At 40.4% G+C, this 17,420-nt stretch overlaps 1 protein-coding gene across 6 annotated transcripts in view; it reads left to right on the top strand.

The window, feature by feature from the left end:
* The window catches only part of SMG7 (SMG7 nonsense mediated mRNA decay factor), a gene marked incomplete at its 5' end in the record, with an annotated part of 69,769 nt that extends 56,017 nt beyond the window's left edge, over positions 1 to 13,752 (top strand). For 2 of the 6 annotated variants that reach the window (XM_079697318.1, XM_079697316.1), the window contains 13 exons: positions 222 to 292; positions 1,504 to 1,564; positions 2,720 to 2,839; positions 3,729 to 4,017; positions 6,263 to 6,407; positions 6,891 to 7,273; positions 7,925 to 8,296; positions 9,070 to 9,219; positions 11,168 to 11,248; positions 11,723 to 11,882; positions 12,571 to 12,741; positions 12,862 to 13,007; positions 13,624 to 13,752. In XM_079697318.1, the coding sequence (XP_079553444.1) occupies positions 222 to 292; positions 1,504 to 1,564; positions 2,720 to 2,839; positions 3,729 to 4,017; positions 6,263 to 6,407; positions 6,891 to 7,273; positions 7,925 to 8,296; positions 9,070 to 9,219; positions 11,168 to 11,248; positions 11,723 to 11,882; positions 12,571 to 12,741; positions 12,862 to 13,007; positions 13,624 to 13,737 (2,263 nt within the window). In that variant the 3' untranslated portion in view covers positions 13,738 to 13,752. Of the gene's footprint in view, positions 1 to 221; positions 293 to 1,503; positions 1,565 to 2,719; positions 2,840 to 3,728; positions 4,156 to 6,262; positions 6,408 to 6,890; positions 7,274 to 7,924; positions 8,297 to 9,069; positions 9,220 to 11,167; positions 11,249 to 11,722; positions 11,883 to 12,570; positions 12,742 to 12,861; positions 13,008 to 13,623 lie in introns of all 6 variants that reach the window. The other 4 variants (XM_079697317.1, XM_079697319.1, XM_079697315.1 and 1 more) reach the window with 3 other exon arrangements.
* Between the last annotated feature and the right edge of the window lie 3,668 nt (positions 13,753 to 17,420).

Below are 17,420 nucleotides of genomic sequence, written 5' to 3'. Positions count from 1 at the left end.
ACGATCTACAGTAGTAGGTGTCTATCATGGAAATTTGGCCCTTTTGGTGTATCTTATCTAGACACATTTGGAAATATGTTTTAGGAAATCATACAGCCTTTAAAATGCTGAAACAAGGGAAAAATACATAGTCACGGTCCTGTAGGTAACACTTTCATGGCTTATTAGTGTTCTGGTTTTTCATGCAAAAATAAAGTCTGAACTATCTGTTTAATTTACAGCATTTGGCCTTGGCTAATTTCTCTTCTGAATAGTTTCCATCCCCATGAAGAGGATCTTTCAAGTACTAATGGTAAGGGCTACCTTAACCTTGTGTCGCTAACATTGTTCTCCATCACTAATAGTGGGCTTAAGGCCAGAGAAAAACAGGGTTTTGTTCTTAAGTGTTTGACTTTAAATGTAGTAACTCAGAAGTGACTTTGAGCTCTATATTGATTAAGTGGGTGGAAATAGAGGTAATGTTCTTCCAATTCTCTCAGCAGCTTATTCTCCTGTTTAGCTCCATTTGCATAGGAGTCCAGAGAGTGTAGTACCTTCAGATTCTTTCCATCTTCCTTCCTTCCTCACTCTTAGTAGCTTTTTTTAAGGAACTAATGTGAACAACATTATTCTTTCAAAGTAATACTTGCTTATCATAGAACATTTGGGACATACAAACATAACACAAGTCACCCTTAATTCTTTCATACAGAGATACTTCTGTACTATTCACATGATAGTGTATTTTCTTTGAAGCTTTTACTTATGTGTACATACACACAACCTGCATGTGATTGATATCAGATACAACTTTGTACCTGCTTTATAATTTAACACTACATTGTTAGCCTTTTCCTTTGTCATTTAAGCATTTTGGAACATGATTTTTACAGGCTGCTTAATATTCTGTCCTGTGGCTCTGCCATAATTTATTTTATCATTGTCCATTTGCTTAAAAAATTTCCCCATTATAAATAATCCTGCACTGAACAGTCCGTAGTTGACTCCTTCCTGATTATTTTTCTTCCATTACATCAGTGCCCCTCAAGCATCATATTTGCAAATGAATCACCTGGGATCTTGTTAAAATGCAGTTTATGACTCAGTAGGTTTAGGAGAATGCCCAAGATTCTGTATTTCTTACAAGCTCCCAAGCGATGTCAGTGTTGGTATTCAATACTTTGAGTTAACAAGGAGATAATCTAAACATTGTGATTAATGGATCTGAGGCTTTGAATCTTTAAGGCTGCTAGGGGGAAAAGAAGTCCATTGTACCCATCCTCCTCAGCACTGAGTAGTAGGTGAGTATTAGGACAATGTCTAGGGCCCAAAGGCAACATGCAGGGGTTTGGCAGGTAAGTTATTCAATCAAAATTACTATAAAGAAGAGCAGAGAACCATGAGCATTATAGTTTCTTTCTGTCTAAAAAAATACTCTTTTTTTTAATTTAAGAAGTAATATCCTGCTGAATGACAATATTTTAATTAAGATATTTACAAATCTTGTTTTCTGCCCTTCTGTAGCTACACCACTTCCAGAGGAGTTTGAGTTACAAGGATTCTTGGCTTTGAGACCTTCTTTCAGGTAGATGGCTTTTATCACTGTTTACCTAGAGTATAAAAAAGCTTCCTAATCAACTTCCCTATATTGTCCATTCTACTCTGCTTCGGCAATTATATTTTTAAAGTACAGGCTTGATGATGTCCCATTACTAATACAAAAACTTCAATTTACCCATCCCCAGTTGTTATAATATCTTTTTTAGCTTAATGTCCAAATGCTTAGTTTTTCAGTCATATTTCCTGCCACTTTCACCTTCCTCCCCTCCAATACTTACACATATTATACATACACTATGTCCTGTACTTGAATAGCTCTGTATATTTATTCCTCCAAAACTTTGTTCATGCTATGCCTAGAACATTCCCACTTCCTCTTTTGCCCTTCCCTTACCAACCTGTTAGCACTTAACCATACCTGTCCAAGGTCCAGATCAGGTATCACTTAACTCTGTGAAATCTTTTCAAAGCTTATCAGAAGAAACTAACCCTTCTTTATTATGCTTCTCTTATTCTTTGTTTAGCTTTTATTTCTTCAGATTAAATCATAATTATTTGTTCCTTAAGGTAGGGACTGTTTCTCATTTATCTTTGTATCTTTAGTATCTGACCTACTACCTAGCAATTCTTAGATGCTGCTTCTTTTTTTTTTTTTTAAGATAGCTTAATGAGAAATCTGAAAAATCCTTATTTTTTAGGTTGACTTACCTTTCTAATGTCAGTTAATTCTTTGCTCTATGTACTTTATGATATGTATACATTTTTTCTGATTTAGATTGGGCCACCTTAAAGTGGATAGATTACTACTGTTTGTTAGAATAGGCATTTCAGAGACCCTTAGCATTGCCATGGTCATTTGAAGTAAGTTACTTATAATGCAAGGTTAGTGTTAATGAAAACTTTATTCTTAGGATAAAAGAATCTTTCCTAATAAAAGATGGTGATTTATTTGAGCTCCTCTGTGAGAAAGTGAAATATAAGTAAAAATATCACATTAATATAGTGAATTTTTCATATTGTCTTTTCTACTTTGTTTCATTGTATTTACAGTCTTTGGGAGCATAAATAAATTCAGACAAATGCAGTTGCTTACATTAAATAGCTAACCTGTCTGGAAAAATCTGAAACCATTGCAGTTCATTAGGTTTAATTTTCTATAATTTGCTTATATCAATTTTAGGAACTTGGATTTTTCCAAAGGCCACCAGGGTATTACAGGAGACAAAGAGGGTCAGCAAAGACAAATACGACAGCAGCGCTTGATCTCTATAGGCAAATGGATCGCAGATAATCAGCCAAGGTATTCCTCATCAGATACACACACAGCCCCCACATGAGTTTTAGACTTGGTATAATGCTATTGATTGTAAACTCTTAAGTCAAAATGTTGGTAAGACAGCATCAAACTATGACCCTAGTGATCATACGTATCTCTTTATTTAACCTCTGTTCTCTCATTACACTGCCTATTTTAGAGGAGTTTGCCTTGTCACCACTGTTTATCATGAGCTTTTTCACCAATTTATAAACATCTATATAAATCTAACTAAATTGTATGTTCACAGTTATGGTGATTTGTATTGATGGGCATGGTGGTCAGTTTCAGTCAAGACAGACCAGGATGGTGCTAGTTAAATATAAAGCAGGTATGGTAGTTGGTGTAATAGACAGGGCATAGGTATTAGAGCCAGATGGATTTGAATTCACTGTCTAGTTCTGCCACTTCCCCAGGTGTGTGTCCTTAGGATCTCTGTGGTTGATGATAACGTTCCCAAAGTCAGTAACTGTTTCATATTCATTTTTGTATTCAGGTTCATATTATACTGTAAGCCACTCACATGGTTGCATATTTGAATAAACAATACCTCTGAGCTTCAGTTTTCACACCTATAAAACAGGAATTATAGCTACTTCAAGGGCCTAGTCTAGTGTCTTGTGCTTAAAACATGCTGAGTAAATGTAGCTGTACTTATTAGGAACATTAAAAGGGCATGGGAATGTGTGGTGGGGATGTTCAGTCGGATAATGAGAATCTGAGTTTACATAACTGCTTTCTATGTTACCTGAATCCACACCGTTATACCCTGCTGTTTCCCACATTTTAAGGCTGTGGGACCCATACACAGTTCAGTTGTTATTGTCTTTTAGATTTGTGTTTTTCATATATGGATTTATTTTTACTTTTTTAGGCTGATTCAGTGTGAAAATGAGGTAGGGAAATTGTTGTTTATCACAGAAATCCCAGAGTTAATACTGGAAGACCCCAGTGAAGCCAAAGAGAACCTCATTCTGCAAGAAACAACCATCATAGAGTCACTGGCCGTGGATGGGAACCCAGGACTGAAATCAGTGCTGTCTACAGGCCGAAATCTGAGCAACAACTGTGACACAGGAGAGAAACCAGTGGTCACCTTCAAAGAGAACATTAAGCCACGAGAAGTGAACAGAGACCAAGGAAGAAGTTTTCCTCCCAAAGAGGTGAGAAGGGACGATAGCAAAGGAATAACTGTAACTAAGAATGATGGAAAGAAGGACAACAACAAGAGGAAAACAGAAACCAAGAAATGCACCTTAGAAAAGTTACAGGAAACAGGAAAGCAGAATGTGGCAGTGCAGGTAAGCTGTATTTGAACTACAAAGCAGGTAGAGGAAGGCTCACACAAAAGGCAAGATTTTTCATTTTGTTCCTAAAGCCTTGAGAATTGACTATCCTGGAAGCTTCAGTGCATTCTTAGAAGGCTGCATAGTAAGGTCATCTCAAGAGCTGTGGTAGATGGGTACTCCACCAACTCTAAGGAATTGTAATGTCAGTGAAAAAAATCTCAACCTGATTTTTGTCAGTTCTCTCCAGTTTAAGTGGCTGGAAATAACCAGTTGCAGAGCTCTCAGTTTCACAAAGAATTACATTTTCTTTGGAAGGTAGAATTGTGATTTATTAATGCTGTAGTGGAAAATTTGGGGTCTTTTATAGATCCCATAGAACCAAGTATATGAAGGCTTGCACGGTGGTTTTTTGTTTTTTGTTTTTCAGATTCACTATACAAAATAAAATATATTCTTGGGGAAAGATGAGGCTATTTACCTTGACATTTATACCTGCCCCAGCTAGTAGCATTATATAACCTCAGTGTTATCCTGGCTCATGGTAATTTGTAAAGCAAGAACCCAAGTCTCTTGCTGGGAAAGGATAAACACTGCTCAGTTATTTGTGACTTTTCTTTTAAATACACACACACACACACACACACACCTTTACACACACACACATGCACACACACCTTTCCAAGGAGATACAGATGATTTCATATAAACAAAAGGGTCTTTACTCTGTGCTGGTTTTATTAACACTGCTAATGTTTGTAGCCATTTGATTATTAACACATTTTGGCAAATGTATTTATTTACAGTAGGCATGAGGAATCTTACAGTTTTGAAGTCTGCTTGCAAGTAAACATTACCTGCAGTGCATTTTCCTTACAGTTTTTTGCAGGGAAAGGGAGAAATAAGAACATAGTAGTTCTGTTTTAAGGTTAATAATAGGGGAAGAAACAGAGAAAAGCATGGTAGAAATTGAGGAAAGGCACAGAGAGAGTGAGAGGTGTTGGGGAAAGGCAAGGAAGAAAACAAAAGAATTATAAGGCCGCAGGACCAGTGTTTTAGGGTTAAAGAGTTCAGCACTTCCTGCCTGCTCTGGCTCTATCCTCTGAAACTGCCTCCCCAAAAGGTCCAGATGGAAAATAAAATCTCTTTTCTGGTCTCTCATCCTTTTTAAATCTGACTATTGATGATTAAAGAAAACCTGACAGTAGTCAATATATCACCACCCTCTGTACCTCATCCTGAGTTTTCTATAAGTGCTACCTATTTTTACTCACTTTACTCATCTTTACATTACTTGAGCAGTGCATATGGCATCTACTTCTCTCCAGCTCCAATGTGTAGGATCTCGGGCCTGTTTCTTACTGCTGAAAGTATCCTTATTTATTCTGGGGGTGGTAGGGTTGCAGGGTGGAGGGTGGATGCCTGACTGATACCCTTAAAGCTGCCCAGGTGGGGGCTTCCCTGGTGGCGCAGTGGTTGAGAGTCTGCCTGCCGATGCAGGGGACACGGGTTCATGCCCCGATCCGGGAAGATCCCACATGCCGCGGAGCAGCTAGGCCCGTGAGTCATGCCTGCTGAGCCTGCGCGTCCGGAGCCTGTGCTCCGCACCGGGAGAGGCCACAACAGTGAGAGGCCCGTGTACCGCAAAAAAAAAAAAAAAAAAAAGCTGCCCAGATGAAGTTAAACTGAGGGCCAAAAGTGTCTCATCTGTGGATTAGTGGTCATTATTCATTCATAATTCATGTACATTAAGAGAATACAGGGCCATGGGGCCCATAACAGTGGCTTAAGACCATAGGCAGCTTTTTAAGCCTGTCGGCATCAGGTGTCTCGTTTGTAAAACAAATGAGTTCTCAGGTCTTTTCTGTATTTTGTACTTTTATGATATTGTGAAAGCAAAATAATTAGACAAGTAAAACTAAGCCCTTATAACTGTTTTTGGCAATTAAATAATTTGGCTTTCCCATTTTTAATTTAGGTGAAGTGAAATATCTGCAGCATATACTTTTTTTTGGGGGGGGGACACAGTAGGATTTTAAATACTTTCTTAGAGTAGGTGCTTCTTTCTGACACGTTTGAGTTTCAGATTATTATAGATAGTTTTGCTTCTGGTTGGTCATAGGTAAAATCCCAGACAGAATTAAGAAGGACTCCAGTGTCTGAAGCCAGGAAAACACCTGTAACTCAAGCCCCAAGTCAAGCAAGTAACTCCCAGTTCATCCCCATTCATCACCCTGGAGCCTTCCCTCCTCTTCCCAGCCGGCCAGGTAAATATATGTTTTGTAGTTTCTTCTGCTGAATTCCATCTGTGTAGGAGTTTCTTTTAACCCACTGAGAAATTTTAGACTCTGAGTGGCACTACTAAACCATAATGTTAAAAGGCATAAGGGAGTTCTCTTCTCCCTAATGTTTATGAAGTTGTTTTTTGAGCCATTTCTCTGTAGTTTATGTACAAGTGTATGCTTGTTATTATGAAGGAATTCCTGTCACTAAACATGGCATCTAAGAAACTGCCTTTAGGATACTCCAGTTACCTCCGTGGATAGAACTAGCAGCCAATAGTCTATATTTAATTCTTGAAATCAGGTTAAAGATTGACACTTGATCAGTCTTACTTGATGGTTGATCCCTGTCTTTTATAATTTATTAGAAGACCTCTTCTCCACCCCAGCCCAAAATGACTATACTATTTTTTGTCTTTCTTTTGCTAAGTTTCCTTAGAACTAAACCTATGTTCTTCTGTTTTGAAGGGTTCCCGCCCCCAACCTATGTTATCCCCCCTCCTGTGGCATTTTCTATGGGCTCAGGTTACACCTTCCCAGCTGGTGTTTCTGTCCCAGGAACCTTTCTTCAGCCTACAGCTCACTCTCCATCAGGAAACCAGGTGCAAGCTGGGAAACAGTCCCACATTCCTTACAGCCAGCAACGGCCCTCTGGACCAGGGCCGATGAACCAGGGACCTCAACAGCCACAGCCACCTTCCCAACAACCCCTTACATCTTTACCAGCTCAGCCAACAGCACAGTCTACAAGCCAGTTGCAGGTTCAGGCTCTAGCTCAACAGCAACAATCCCCTACAAAAGCTGTGCCGGCTTTGGGGAAAAGCCCTCCTCACCACTCTGGATTCCAGCAGGTAAGTTACAGTTGTGTGTACTGTCCAGCTGAAGTAAGGAGAAAGGAAGGTTGAAATTATTCCTTGTTTGGTTAATTAAAAATACTAGTTAGGCATTCAACTACTTCTTGCTTAGACTTGTAATGATTATGGGAACACATAAGTCTTCTCTTTGCTGTTTAGGAAAGTTCAGGTGTTCTCCTTTTTACTTTTGTAAAGGACAGTAGATCTTAACTACCATTCTTTGCTGCTACTACTTATGAGCTTTATAGAAAAGGATTTTCTGTAAATAATTTCCTCTATTTGAACCTAAACTATAGAAGGGAAATAGTATCGTAATCTTGATGAGGTGTTAATGATACCAGTCTTAAATAATTTGTCATCCCACAGCACTTGAAGCAGAGGGAGAAATGTGTGTGCGCCCACCCACACTCACACCCTCATTTATTAAACCTCTTAAATAATGGAACTGAAAGAGAACATGAGTTCAGTGCCCTTAATCTGTTCCCAGAAAGCTCTGTGTATTGAAAAACTTAAAGAGTAAACAAAACTGCATTGCCTAGAGTTTTGTTGGTGGTAAAATCTCTCAGATTCATTCTGTGATTCCTGAGTACTGAGTGTAAGTAACATTGCATTTTATCCTCATCTTGGTGACAGGCATCTCTTTTTTAGTATCAACAGGCGGATACCTCCAAACAGCTGTGGAATCCCCCTCAGGTTCAAGGCCCATTAGGGAAAATCATGCCTGTGAAACAGCCCTACTACCTTCAAACCCAAGACCCCATAAAACTGTTTGAGCCGTCATTGCAACCTCCTGTAATGCAGCAGCAGCCTCTAGAGAAAAAAATGAAGCCTTTTCCCATGGAGCCATATAACCATAATCCCTCAGAAGTCAAGATCCCAGAATTCTACTGGGATTCTTCCTACAGCATGGCTGATAACAGAGCTGTAATGGCACAGCAAGCCAACATGGACCGCAGGGGCAAACGGTCACCGGGAGTCTTCCGTCCAGAGCAGGATCCTGTGCCCAGGATGCCATTTGAGGTGTGTGTCCTTTCCTATCACCAGGCACTTCAGAGTTAGGTCTGGGGATGCATGTCCTTTAAATTTCTCAAGTAGATGTTTATAAAGGTCACTCTGCTTCATTAGTGCTGCAGAATGCTGCTGAGTACATGGGTGCAGCTTTTGGTCTCCTCTTTACAATTGCATAGTATGCTTGATTTGGGGGAGCTGAAGAATTCTGTTCCTGATTTTGACCTGTGATGGTCTGGCAGAGAAATCATGTGCAGAAATCTCTAACACAGCATGTTAGAGAATTCTGAGACAAAGGTCCTCTCGGTTGGGCTGAATCATCTAAGTTTAAAAATAGGTTTATTGCGTATTTAAACAAATTGTTTTCTGAGAGGAACAAAACCAGTTATCTTTGATAGTGGAGTTCCCTGTCCTTGCGCTTTTTATTCATGAGAAACAAGTATGTGTTTGTAACTTTTTAAAAAGCTGTTTTTGTTTGTTAGCACAAGATAGGCTAATCACTTTGCTCTGTTGCATTGTTTTACTCACTGCCCACATTAACCTTTTATGTTCTGCTCTGTCACTACTTTTGCTTCTTTCTGTTGTTTCGATCTTTCTCTACCATTGTCCTTGTGTCACTTTGCTTTGGTGTTTCAGGGCCTTTTCCTCTTTGCATAATACTGTCTCACTGTTCATTACTTCTTCCTCCTTGACTTTAGTTGCCTTCATCCCCCCTAATCATGCTACTACTCCTTTGTGCTTTGTCATCCCTTATTGCATCTCACTGTGATCCTTTCTGTCATTAGGACCCCAAGGGCTCCCCTCTGCTTCCTCCGGACCTGTTAAAGAGTCTGGCTGCCTTGGAGGAAGAGGAAGAGCTGATTTTTTCTAACCCTCCTGATCTTTACCCAGCTCTGCTGGGGCCTCTCGCCTCTCTTCCTGGACGAAGCCTCTTTGTATGTATTTTACATAATTCTTGCTCTAACCTCAACTTCTTTTCTGAGATTTTGTAGTACTTGGAATAGGTGGTTTCTTCTTTCTAGGGCTTTCCTTTTTTATAGAATTTTAAAACTTATTTCCTGATTGCCCAAACCTTCAAATGGTAGTAGAACATAGCAAAACATGTCTGATTCCATAGTTTCCCCAAATCTTATAATTATAGCTTTGTTACATGTTATCCAGAAAGCATCCTGCAGGGCTGGTCACACACAGAATGTGATGCTGGCCAATTAACTTACTTTTCAGGTATCATTTCCACCTGGACCCAGGGATTTTAGGTGTCATTTAATCTTGTTTAGGAACAGTGAGATTTTTCCTCATGTATTCAAAATATGAAATGAAATAATGTTCTAGATGTTTTACTGAATAAAAAAGTTCTAGATTGGTTCTACCGAACAGTATGTGGTTCTTTTCTGTTTGGTTAACTAAGAGCCCTGATCTAAATTCAGAGCCAGATTCATAAACAGAATGAGTGAAAATGAAAAGGCCTCTATTTATAAACATAGCTGGAGTACCATAAATGAGTGAACACAGAGATAAATAACTAGAATGGCATAAAATAAAGTCTAAGAATTGGTTAGTGGTATCTTTTAAAAATAACCTTCTGTAACCCAGTGTGCATTTCAAAGGATGCCATTGTTTAGCTATTTTACTAAGGTGGGGGGACTGTAAGAAAGATGTATGCTATGAGGTCTTTCCCCCTCTCCCTTCACACCATCTTAATAAAACATAAAACAATTCTTGAATTCCACTTTCTTGCTGTTTCTTTCCCATAAACACGGGGTAAGAAGACATTCGTAAGGTTAAAGTGCATTGATTTTAGTATTAGGAGAACTGAAAGCTGCTTAATGGCTCTTGTGACAAACTGCCATCCCTGGCACTTGAAGTTCCCTTAAGAATTTTCCTAAGTGAGTGGCCACAGAGACCTTTCACCTCCCCCACCAAAATTAGCAGAAATAAAAGATCCCCTAGACACTTGAACAGTCGTAGTGCAATGGCAGTGCCTAGAGGTTGTTGAATGTCCAGCTACTAAACTGTTGCCTCTATGTGTTTGCCTTTCTTGCTGCTTTTTTTTGCTGGGGTGGCTTGAGGGACAGGCGGTGGAGCACGTCTCTGTACACTAGTTTCCTAATCCCTTAGTTCCTGTTGTGCTTGCCCCTTCTGTTGGAAATGAAGCTGATGGTGGAACACACGGAGGGGGGCCTTTTAGTGGATTTTTTTCATGTTTAAAAAAACCTTACGGTAGCCCTTCTTATATTTAACATCGTTAATGATGTGTGTGAAAGTGCCTTGCATGTAGCAGGTGTTTAATAAATGCTTTGTTGACCAACAGTTCAGTGACAGTGAGCATCAGAGATTCAGCTTTTTTTTCCCTAATAACTTTCTCAGGGCCAATAAATGGAAGCTTGACTTCAGCAACTATTTTAATATATACCACAAATAGAGTTGTTAGGAACCATGCTAACAAAACCAGTTGTCAAATGGATTTAAAGGCTTTTTAAAAGTCATTAATGTCAGTGTTTTAAAAATTTAGGGAGAAAACAGTGCCAGATCAGTTCCCCTTCTTGTTTTGAGAGTATTTTAAATGCAACTGTTGACAAAGGGATTCCTGAGGTTCTTGCCTAGTGAATACTCCAAACTGCCAGTTTCCAGGGTCCCTGCCAGGATCTCTATGCTAGATTAGAGGTGCTGATCAGGAGGGTTCTGTCTGACTCACCTGTGACAACTGGCACTTATCTGGTGTCATGGTATTAACAGATTTGAATTTATATCTTCTAAACTTTAAATTGTACAAGATAGGTGAGTACAACTATGCTTAAATTGTGGTCTTTTGGTTGCATGGTATCTTAATATTAAGAAAATGGAAGGCATAATTTAACTACCTTTTTTTCCGGGACTGTGAAGAAATCCTTATTGGAGAAGCCCTCAGAGCTCATGTCACATTCATCCTCTTTGCTGTCGCTCACCGGATTCTCTCTCAATCAGGTGCGTAAACAGTGAAGCATCCTGCTTTGTGCTTTTATTGTGGGCTAGTATTTTCTTTCCTGTTCTATTTCAATATGTCTGTTTTTCTCTTTCCTTTCTCTTCCATATATTGGTGTTTTCCAGATATTTGATTTTATTCCCCACCCCCTTTGATTAGGGTACACTAGAGACTTGTATAAGTTTGAATTGTTTAACTTCTCATTAATATTAAAGACTCTGGGGCTCTTTTGTTCAGCAAGTAAATTATTCATACTTTCTAACCCAGGTGGTTTACATAGAGCAAAATAAAGGGTGAGGGAAAGTAAAAGGCAAATGAATTAAATGGGAAAACTGAAAGAAACAGAAGTAAAAGCCTTCAAAAGTTTGTCTTGCAAAGAAAGCCTTAAGATAAGCATCCATGAGCATGAACACTGCATTTTCTTAAATCTCTTTCTTTGGCGTGAGCTTGTTAACTTGGTGGTCATTGTCTTTCAGGAAAGATACCCAAATAACAGTGTGTTCAATGAGGTATATGGGAAAAACCTGACAACCAGCTCTAAAGCAGAACTTAATCCCTCAATGGCCCCCCAGGAAACATCATTGTACTCCCTTTTTGAAGGGACTCCATGGTCTCCATCACTTCCTGCCAGTTCAGGTATTGACTAGTCTTTAAATTATAGACCTTGCATTTCCCGTACACTCAAGTCGATTAAGAGATAGTATGATTGTGTTTTGGTGGGTTTTGTTTGTATTTTGTTGTTGTTATTTGTTTGTTTTTAAAGTAACTTCTGAAGGAAAATAGGAAAAAAAGCCGATGCACTGGTTCACATGATAAATGACACTAAAAAGTGTCATTTATCACTTTTTTACATCCTCAGTAATGAGCAGAGTTGTAAGGGAGAAAAATAGGAGTTTTATCTTAAGGTGTGCAGCTCTTTTTTAGTTTTAGTTTTTAAGTTTTATTTGTAGATATTCTTTCTTTGCAGGAAAAGTTGCACTTTTAAAAATACAGAGTTAATAGTAATTTTTAAGGTTAGGCAATTCTGTTCTGATAGAGAAGAGCAGTTATACTTATCTGAAAGAGGCACACCAAAAGAATGCATTTATTTGACAAAACTGTGTACTGTTTTATTTGTAAGGCAAGGAATGTGCCTTAGGCATGCACAGCAAGACAGACAAGTGCATTTGGCAGGGTCCCCTTTGGGGCCTTTATTTGCCTTTCTCCTGAAACCCTGTGGTTATTGTTAATAGAATTTAAGTGATCAGATCTACAGGAAACTTTCATTCTTGGCATGTTTGTGAAACATCTTTGTTTAATGTCCTGTGTTGCTACTATTTCATAGATCATTCAACACCAGCCAGCCAGTCTCCTCATTCCTCCAACCCAAGCAGCCTGCCAAGCTCCCCTCCAACACACAACCACAATTCTGTCCCATTCTCCAATTTTGGACCCATTGGGACTCCAGATAACAGGGATAGGAGAACGGCAGATCGGTGGAAAACTGATAAACCAGGTGAGATCCAGACTTCATTGCTTAGCAAAAGTGCAAGAACTTACTCTACCCTTCCCTAGCTTTTGGCATTTGGCAGTGATAGAACAACATCTTGAATTATTCTTATCTCTTCATTCCTAGCCATGGGTGGGTTTGGCATTGATTATCTCTCAGCAACATCATCCTCTGAGAGCAGTTGGCATCAGGCCAGCACTTCAGGTGGCTCCTGGACAGGCCATGGCCCATCCATGGAGGATTCTTCTGCTGTCCTCATGGAAAGCCTAAAGGTGAGTGGATCAGGAACAAGAACCACAAGAGATGTCTGCTTTCATTCACATAAATGGCTAATCTTATTCCTAAGACCCTTAGGATTGATTCATAGCACATATCTAGCAAAGTCCTAGAAGCATGGTCTGCCTTATAAGGTTCTTGAATAGGACTTTTTTTTAATTTGTGAGTTCACTAGTGATAAAGCAGTATCCTCAGGGGGACAGACATGAAGGTTTTAGTTGGATTCTAAGATTAAGAAAATTCGGGCTCACCTTGGAATATTTTATTTAAGCCTTTTCTAAACAAGTCAAAGAAGGGCATCTAATTTCAGAAATATTTTGTTTGCCTGAAACCTTTCTGATAAATGCTCTGGTCTCACATGGAGCTGAGTTTTAGCAAAAAGACTTTATATAAAACATACTTTCACCTTTTCTGGTTTAAAATGATCTTAATGGGAACTAACCTGTCTTGAAGACCTGGTCTTACAACAACTTTTTCTAATAGCTGGGGTTTTTTAGGGTTTGGGAACCTTGGAGCATATATGCCTTTATGTTTGGCTGGGATTGAAAAACAAATCCCTTAAAGACAACCAGGCATTTGACCTCTGCTGACAAGCTCTGGGCTGTTTTTCAGTCTATCTGGTCCAGTTCCATGATGCATCCTGGACCTTCCGCTTTGGAGCAGCTGTTAATGCAACAGAAGCAGAAACAGCAGCGGGGACAAGGCACCATGAACCCTCCACACTGAGGCCAGAGTGGCAACCCTGGGAATGAAGGCTCCATAAACCATGGCATGTTGGGTTTGCAGGACTGGCCCACACAGTCCCCTGCAGGTGGCAGCCCTCTTTTCTGTTTCTCACTGTTGAGAGGGTGTAAGTGTTCCACCAGCCCGCTGAGTGTGCACGAAATGTCTGCAGTGCAGCAAAAAGAAAAAACCATCAGGAACTCTCCGTCCCCCCGGGGCCTTCCGGAGGGAGAGAGGAACTGCTGTTTGTCTCACTCAGTTACCTGATATCACCGCCTTTCACCTTCTCCATCGTGCATGTCCCCAGCCACATGGGAAGTGAAAGCTGAGAAGGGAAGGCAGATGGGAGAAGCCAATGGGAACGTCTCAGTCCTTTTTTTCCTCTTTGGGGAGTAAAATAGGAATCCATTAATGATTGCTTTGCTGACTGAGAATGTAGTTGAAATTATTCCTGAACATCTTTTATTATTGTTATTACTCTCAGTAGTAAGATATCACATTGAATTCTTCCATACACAGATGTGCTTCTTCTAGTCAGTGTGTAGCAAAGAAAGCCCCGTGCACTGCTCCTGTGAGAGGTTGGTGGTGACAGGATGGGGAAACGGACCTCTTCAGCCAGTGGAAATGTTCCCTAAGGGAGAGGACAAGGCCTCAGCTTTCACTCAGAAGGTTCTGGTGGGCCCTCCTCTGGCCTGGTGACTCCAGCAGGAAATGCCCTTCACTCTGTAGGTGCTTGAGCCCCAATCGAGGATGCAGCGTGGGTGGTGGTGCTGGGCTGGACTAGCAGACAAACTGCTGTAGGATTTTAAATTAACGTTTTTGATTCCTGTACATTTTACGGTAGCAAAGCAGGCAGTCCCACAGAAGGCAGGCTAGTCCATTCATGGCCTGACGCATTTTAATAGGTAGAAGCTTTCAGTGTGGTTATTTTTTGTTTGGTTGGTTTTTGTGCCCCCATCCTACTTACCACCCACCTCCTCCTGTCCCTACCTCCACCCCTTTTCTACCCTGTGCTGTGTGCTAGTAATCATTATTATTCCTAACATGCACAACATCTCGCCAAGAAGCAACAGCATGGGGTCCAGCAGCTGGGGCCCAAAAGACAGTCTGAAGAAGAAGGAAGCAGCAGCAGCGGCGTCTGCATAGCCCACCGAGGGGCCAGGCCCCTGCCCGGCTGCAGTCTCCCAGCCTCCACTTTCAGAGTGAAATTCAAGGCAACACGGACACGTATGCGTCATGCAGAGAACACAAGGAAGTCCATTCTGGAAAAGATGAAAGAAAGGAAAATAAACTTTTATTTGATATTTATTAGAAGGAAAGAGGACTGAAAATTTTCTTGTGTAGAAACAGAAGGACAGCATTTCTGATAGTCATTTCCTGGAAAAGTAATATTTTAAGGGGAAATTATGGAAACAATCTAAATGTCCAGTTGCTGTGCTAGTGGTAGGGTTTATTTTCTGGGAGAGCTCTCCTTTGTATGTGTGTGTGAGTGTGCACATGCCCGTCTGCTCCCCCAGAGGGGAGGGGTGATGCGTGTGAGTGTGTGGAGCTAGCGTGGGACTTAACAGCTGGAAAACAGCTGCAGAGCAAAGCACATCCAGGAGCCCTGGTCGGCACTGGAGTCTGGGCAACCCCAGCAATGAAAAGGGGTGAGATTCATGCTCATTGCTCTTCCGAGACAGTGGTTGGAGTCCTGTATGCTTACATTATTGCTCTTTTAGTTTGACATGGTGTTTGGGTTTTTTGTTTTGTTTTATTTTTTTTGAAAGGTCCCAAAGGGTGAAGTCCCCCACCCAATGGCAATATGAAACCTTTTATGCTTCTTTCCAGCCCCTTCCCCGTGTCCGCCTTTCTCCCTTTCCCTCCGTCCCAAGCCTCCTTCCCTGCTGCCTTTACCCACTTTGTGTGTTTGAGCTCTGCATTCAGGCAGCTGCAACATTCCAGTGTTTGAACTGTCACGGATTCTTGCGCCCTTGACAAGCTCACCAGGTTCACCGTCTCGGTCCCACGTAATGCCCACGTCCCATCTACAGCCCCATTTCTGCATGAGAATTTGGTGTTTGGAATGTTTTCTGACTCTTGGGGCGGGGTTCCTCGCCTTATCATCCTCAGTGTGGAGTAATGAGGAGGGAGAGGAGAATCTTCATCAGAAACTGGTTTTGTGTAATAAACTTTCTTTTGTGTTTATTTTTTTGTTTTTGTTTTTGTTTTTTGTTTTGGTCTGTCTGTGCAAGACCTGCAGCTGCTGAAATCAGCTTTGCCTTTAATTAAACCATGTTCTCTCCAACCAGATCTGTGTATAGATTGTTTCTTTTTTATCCTAAAAGAAAATCCAACTTAAAAAACAAAAACTTAAACTACTTACAAGTCATCTAGGGGAAAGCAAAGGTCAAAAATCAAATATGCTTCAGGGTTATTTTTACTTTTAGTCATGTTCCTAACCAATGTGCAGGATTATGGAAAGGGATGGGTAGAAGGAAACTGTCAATTCTTTTAACAGCTCAGCATTTTTATTCTTATTGTCACCCTTACTAAAGCAACTCAGAGATAGTTTATCCTTTTGGCCCAGTAAACTCACTAAGTGTGATGAGCAGCAACAGTAATTGGTGTTCTTTGCTTTGGGGTTGTATTTCTTCAAGTTGTGTCACAAATTTCCAGTGGTAGCCTGCTGGGCCTTTGCATGTGCCAGAAGCCAGCACCACAGCTCACCAGTGTGTGTGTGCATGCCCAGCAGCTGCCCTTTCACCTTGATGTTGATTCAGTCTACACTTCCATTTCCTAACTGCTTTTCACACAGACCTACACACTTGAAAAATTGTTAACAAAGCCACATGTATTCTACAAAAGGAAGTGGGTGGATTAAGGCCAGGTCTTTAGTATTTATGGAAAACTCTCACCCAAGTTAACGCTGAAAAACTGGGCCATTTGGTTAAATGATAACCAGAATAAACCGATAGCATTCTATCATGTATATTACTAGAATACTTATTATAAAATGTTACCTAGTAGGGTAGTACTCACCAACTGGCTTCCTGAACACAGCTGCTTTTCATTTCTTATTTATTAGTGGCATACATTCATTATTGAACTCTTAAGAAATGTTCCTCCCTGAGAACACATGAAGGAATGTAGTTCTAGTATTTTAATTTTCTGTGGAATTAAAAGCTGTATCTCAGGGGTACATAACTCAGTCTAGGTTCTGTTTAAGCAACAAGACTGTTAACCCCCCAAAATGTTAATTTTGTGTGTGTGTGTGTGTGTGTGTGCGCGCGTGCCTTCTGGATTACCTGTAAAGTTACCTGAGGCCCTAGGAGTCTGTGATAGTAATGGTGCAGGAATGGGGGTGATTACACTTAGGTCTTGGGCCTGCACTCTGGGTATCTTGTTTTTGTAAGTTTTTTATTGAGGCATCACATACACAGAGAGGTGTACCAATAGTAAGTATACAACTTGGTGAATTTTCACGAACTGAACATATCTGGGTAGCCAGCACTCAGAGCAAGAAACAGATTATCACACCCTAGAAGAGCCCCTCATGCCCTTCCAGACTCTTCCAACCACCACCCCCTCCCCACCTCCAAGGTAATCATCATCTTAAGTTCCACATCATTGTCTAATAGGTTAAATTTTAACAGGGAAAAGTAGATGAATTAATACTTCCAAACAGGGATGGCTCTACAGTGTAC

Source organism: Hyperoodon ampullatus (assembly GCF_949752795.1).
Source record: "Hyperoodon ampullatus genome assembly, chromosome: 2".
NCBI classification, from domain to species: Eukaryota; Metazoa; Chordata; class Mammalia; order Artiodactyla; family Ziphiidae; genus Hyperoodon; species Hyperoodon ampullatus.
Note: the sequence above shows the minus strand (reverse complement) of the source record. Positions and strands in the feature narration are given on the sequence as shown.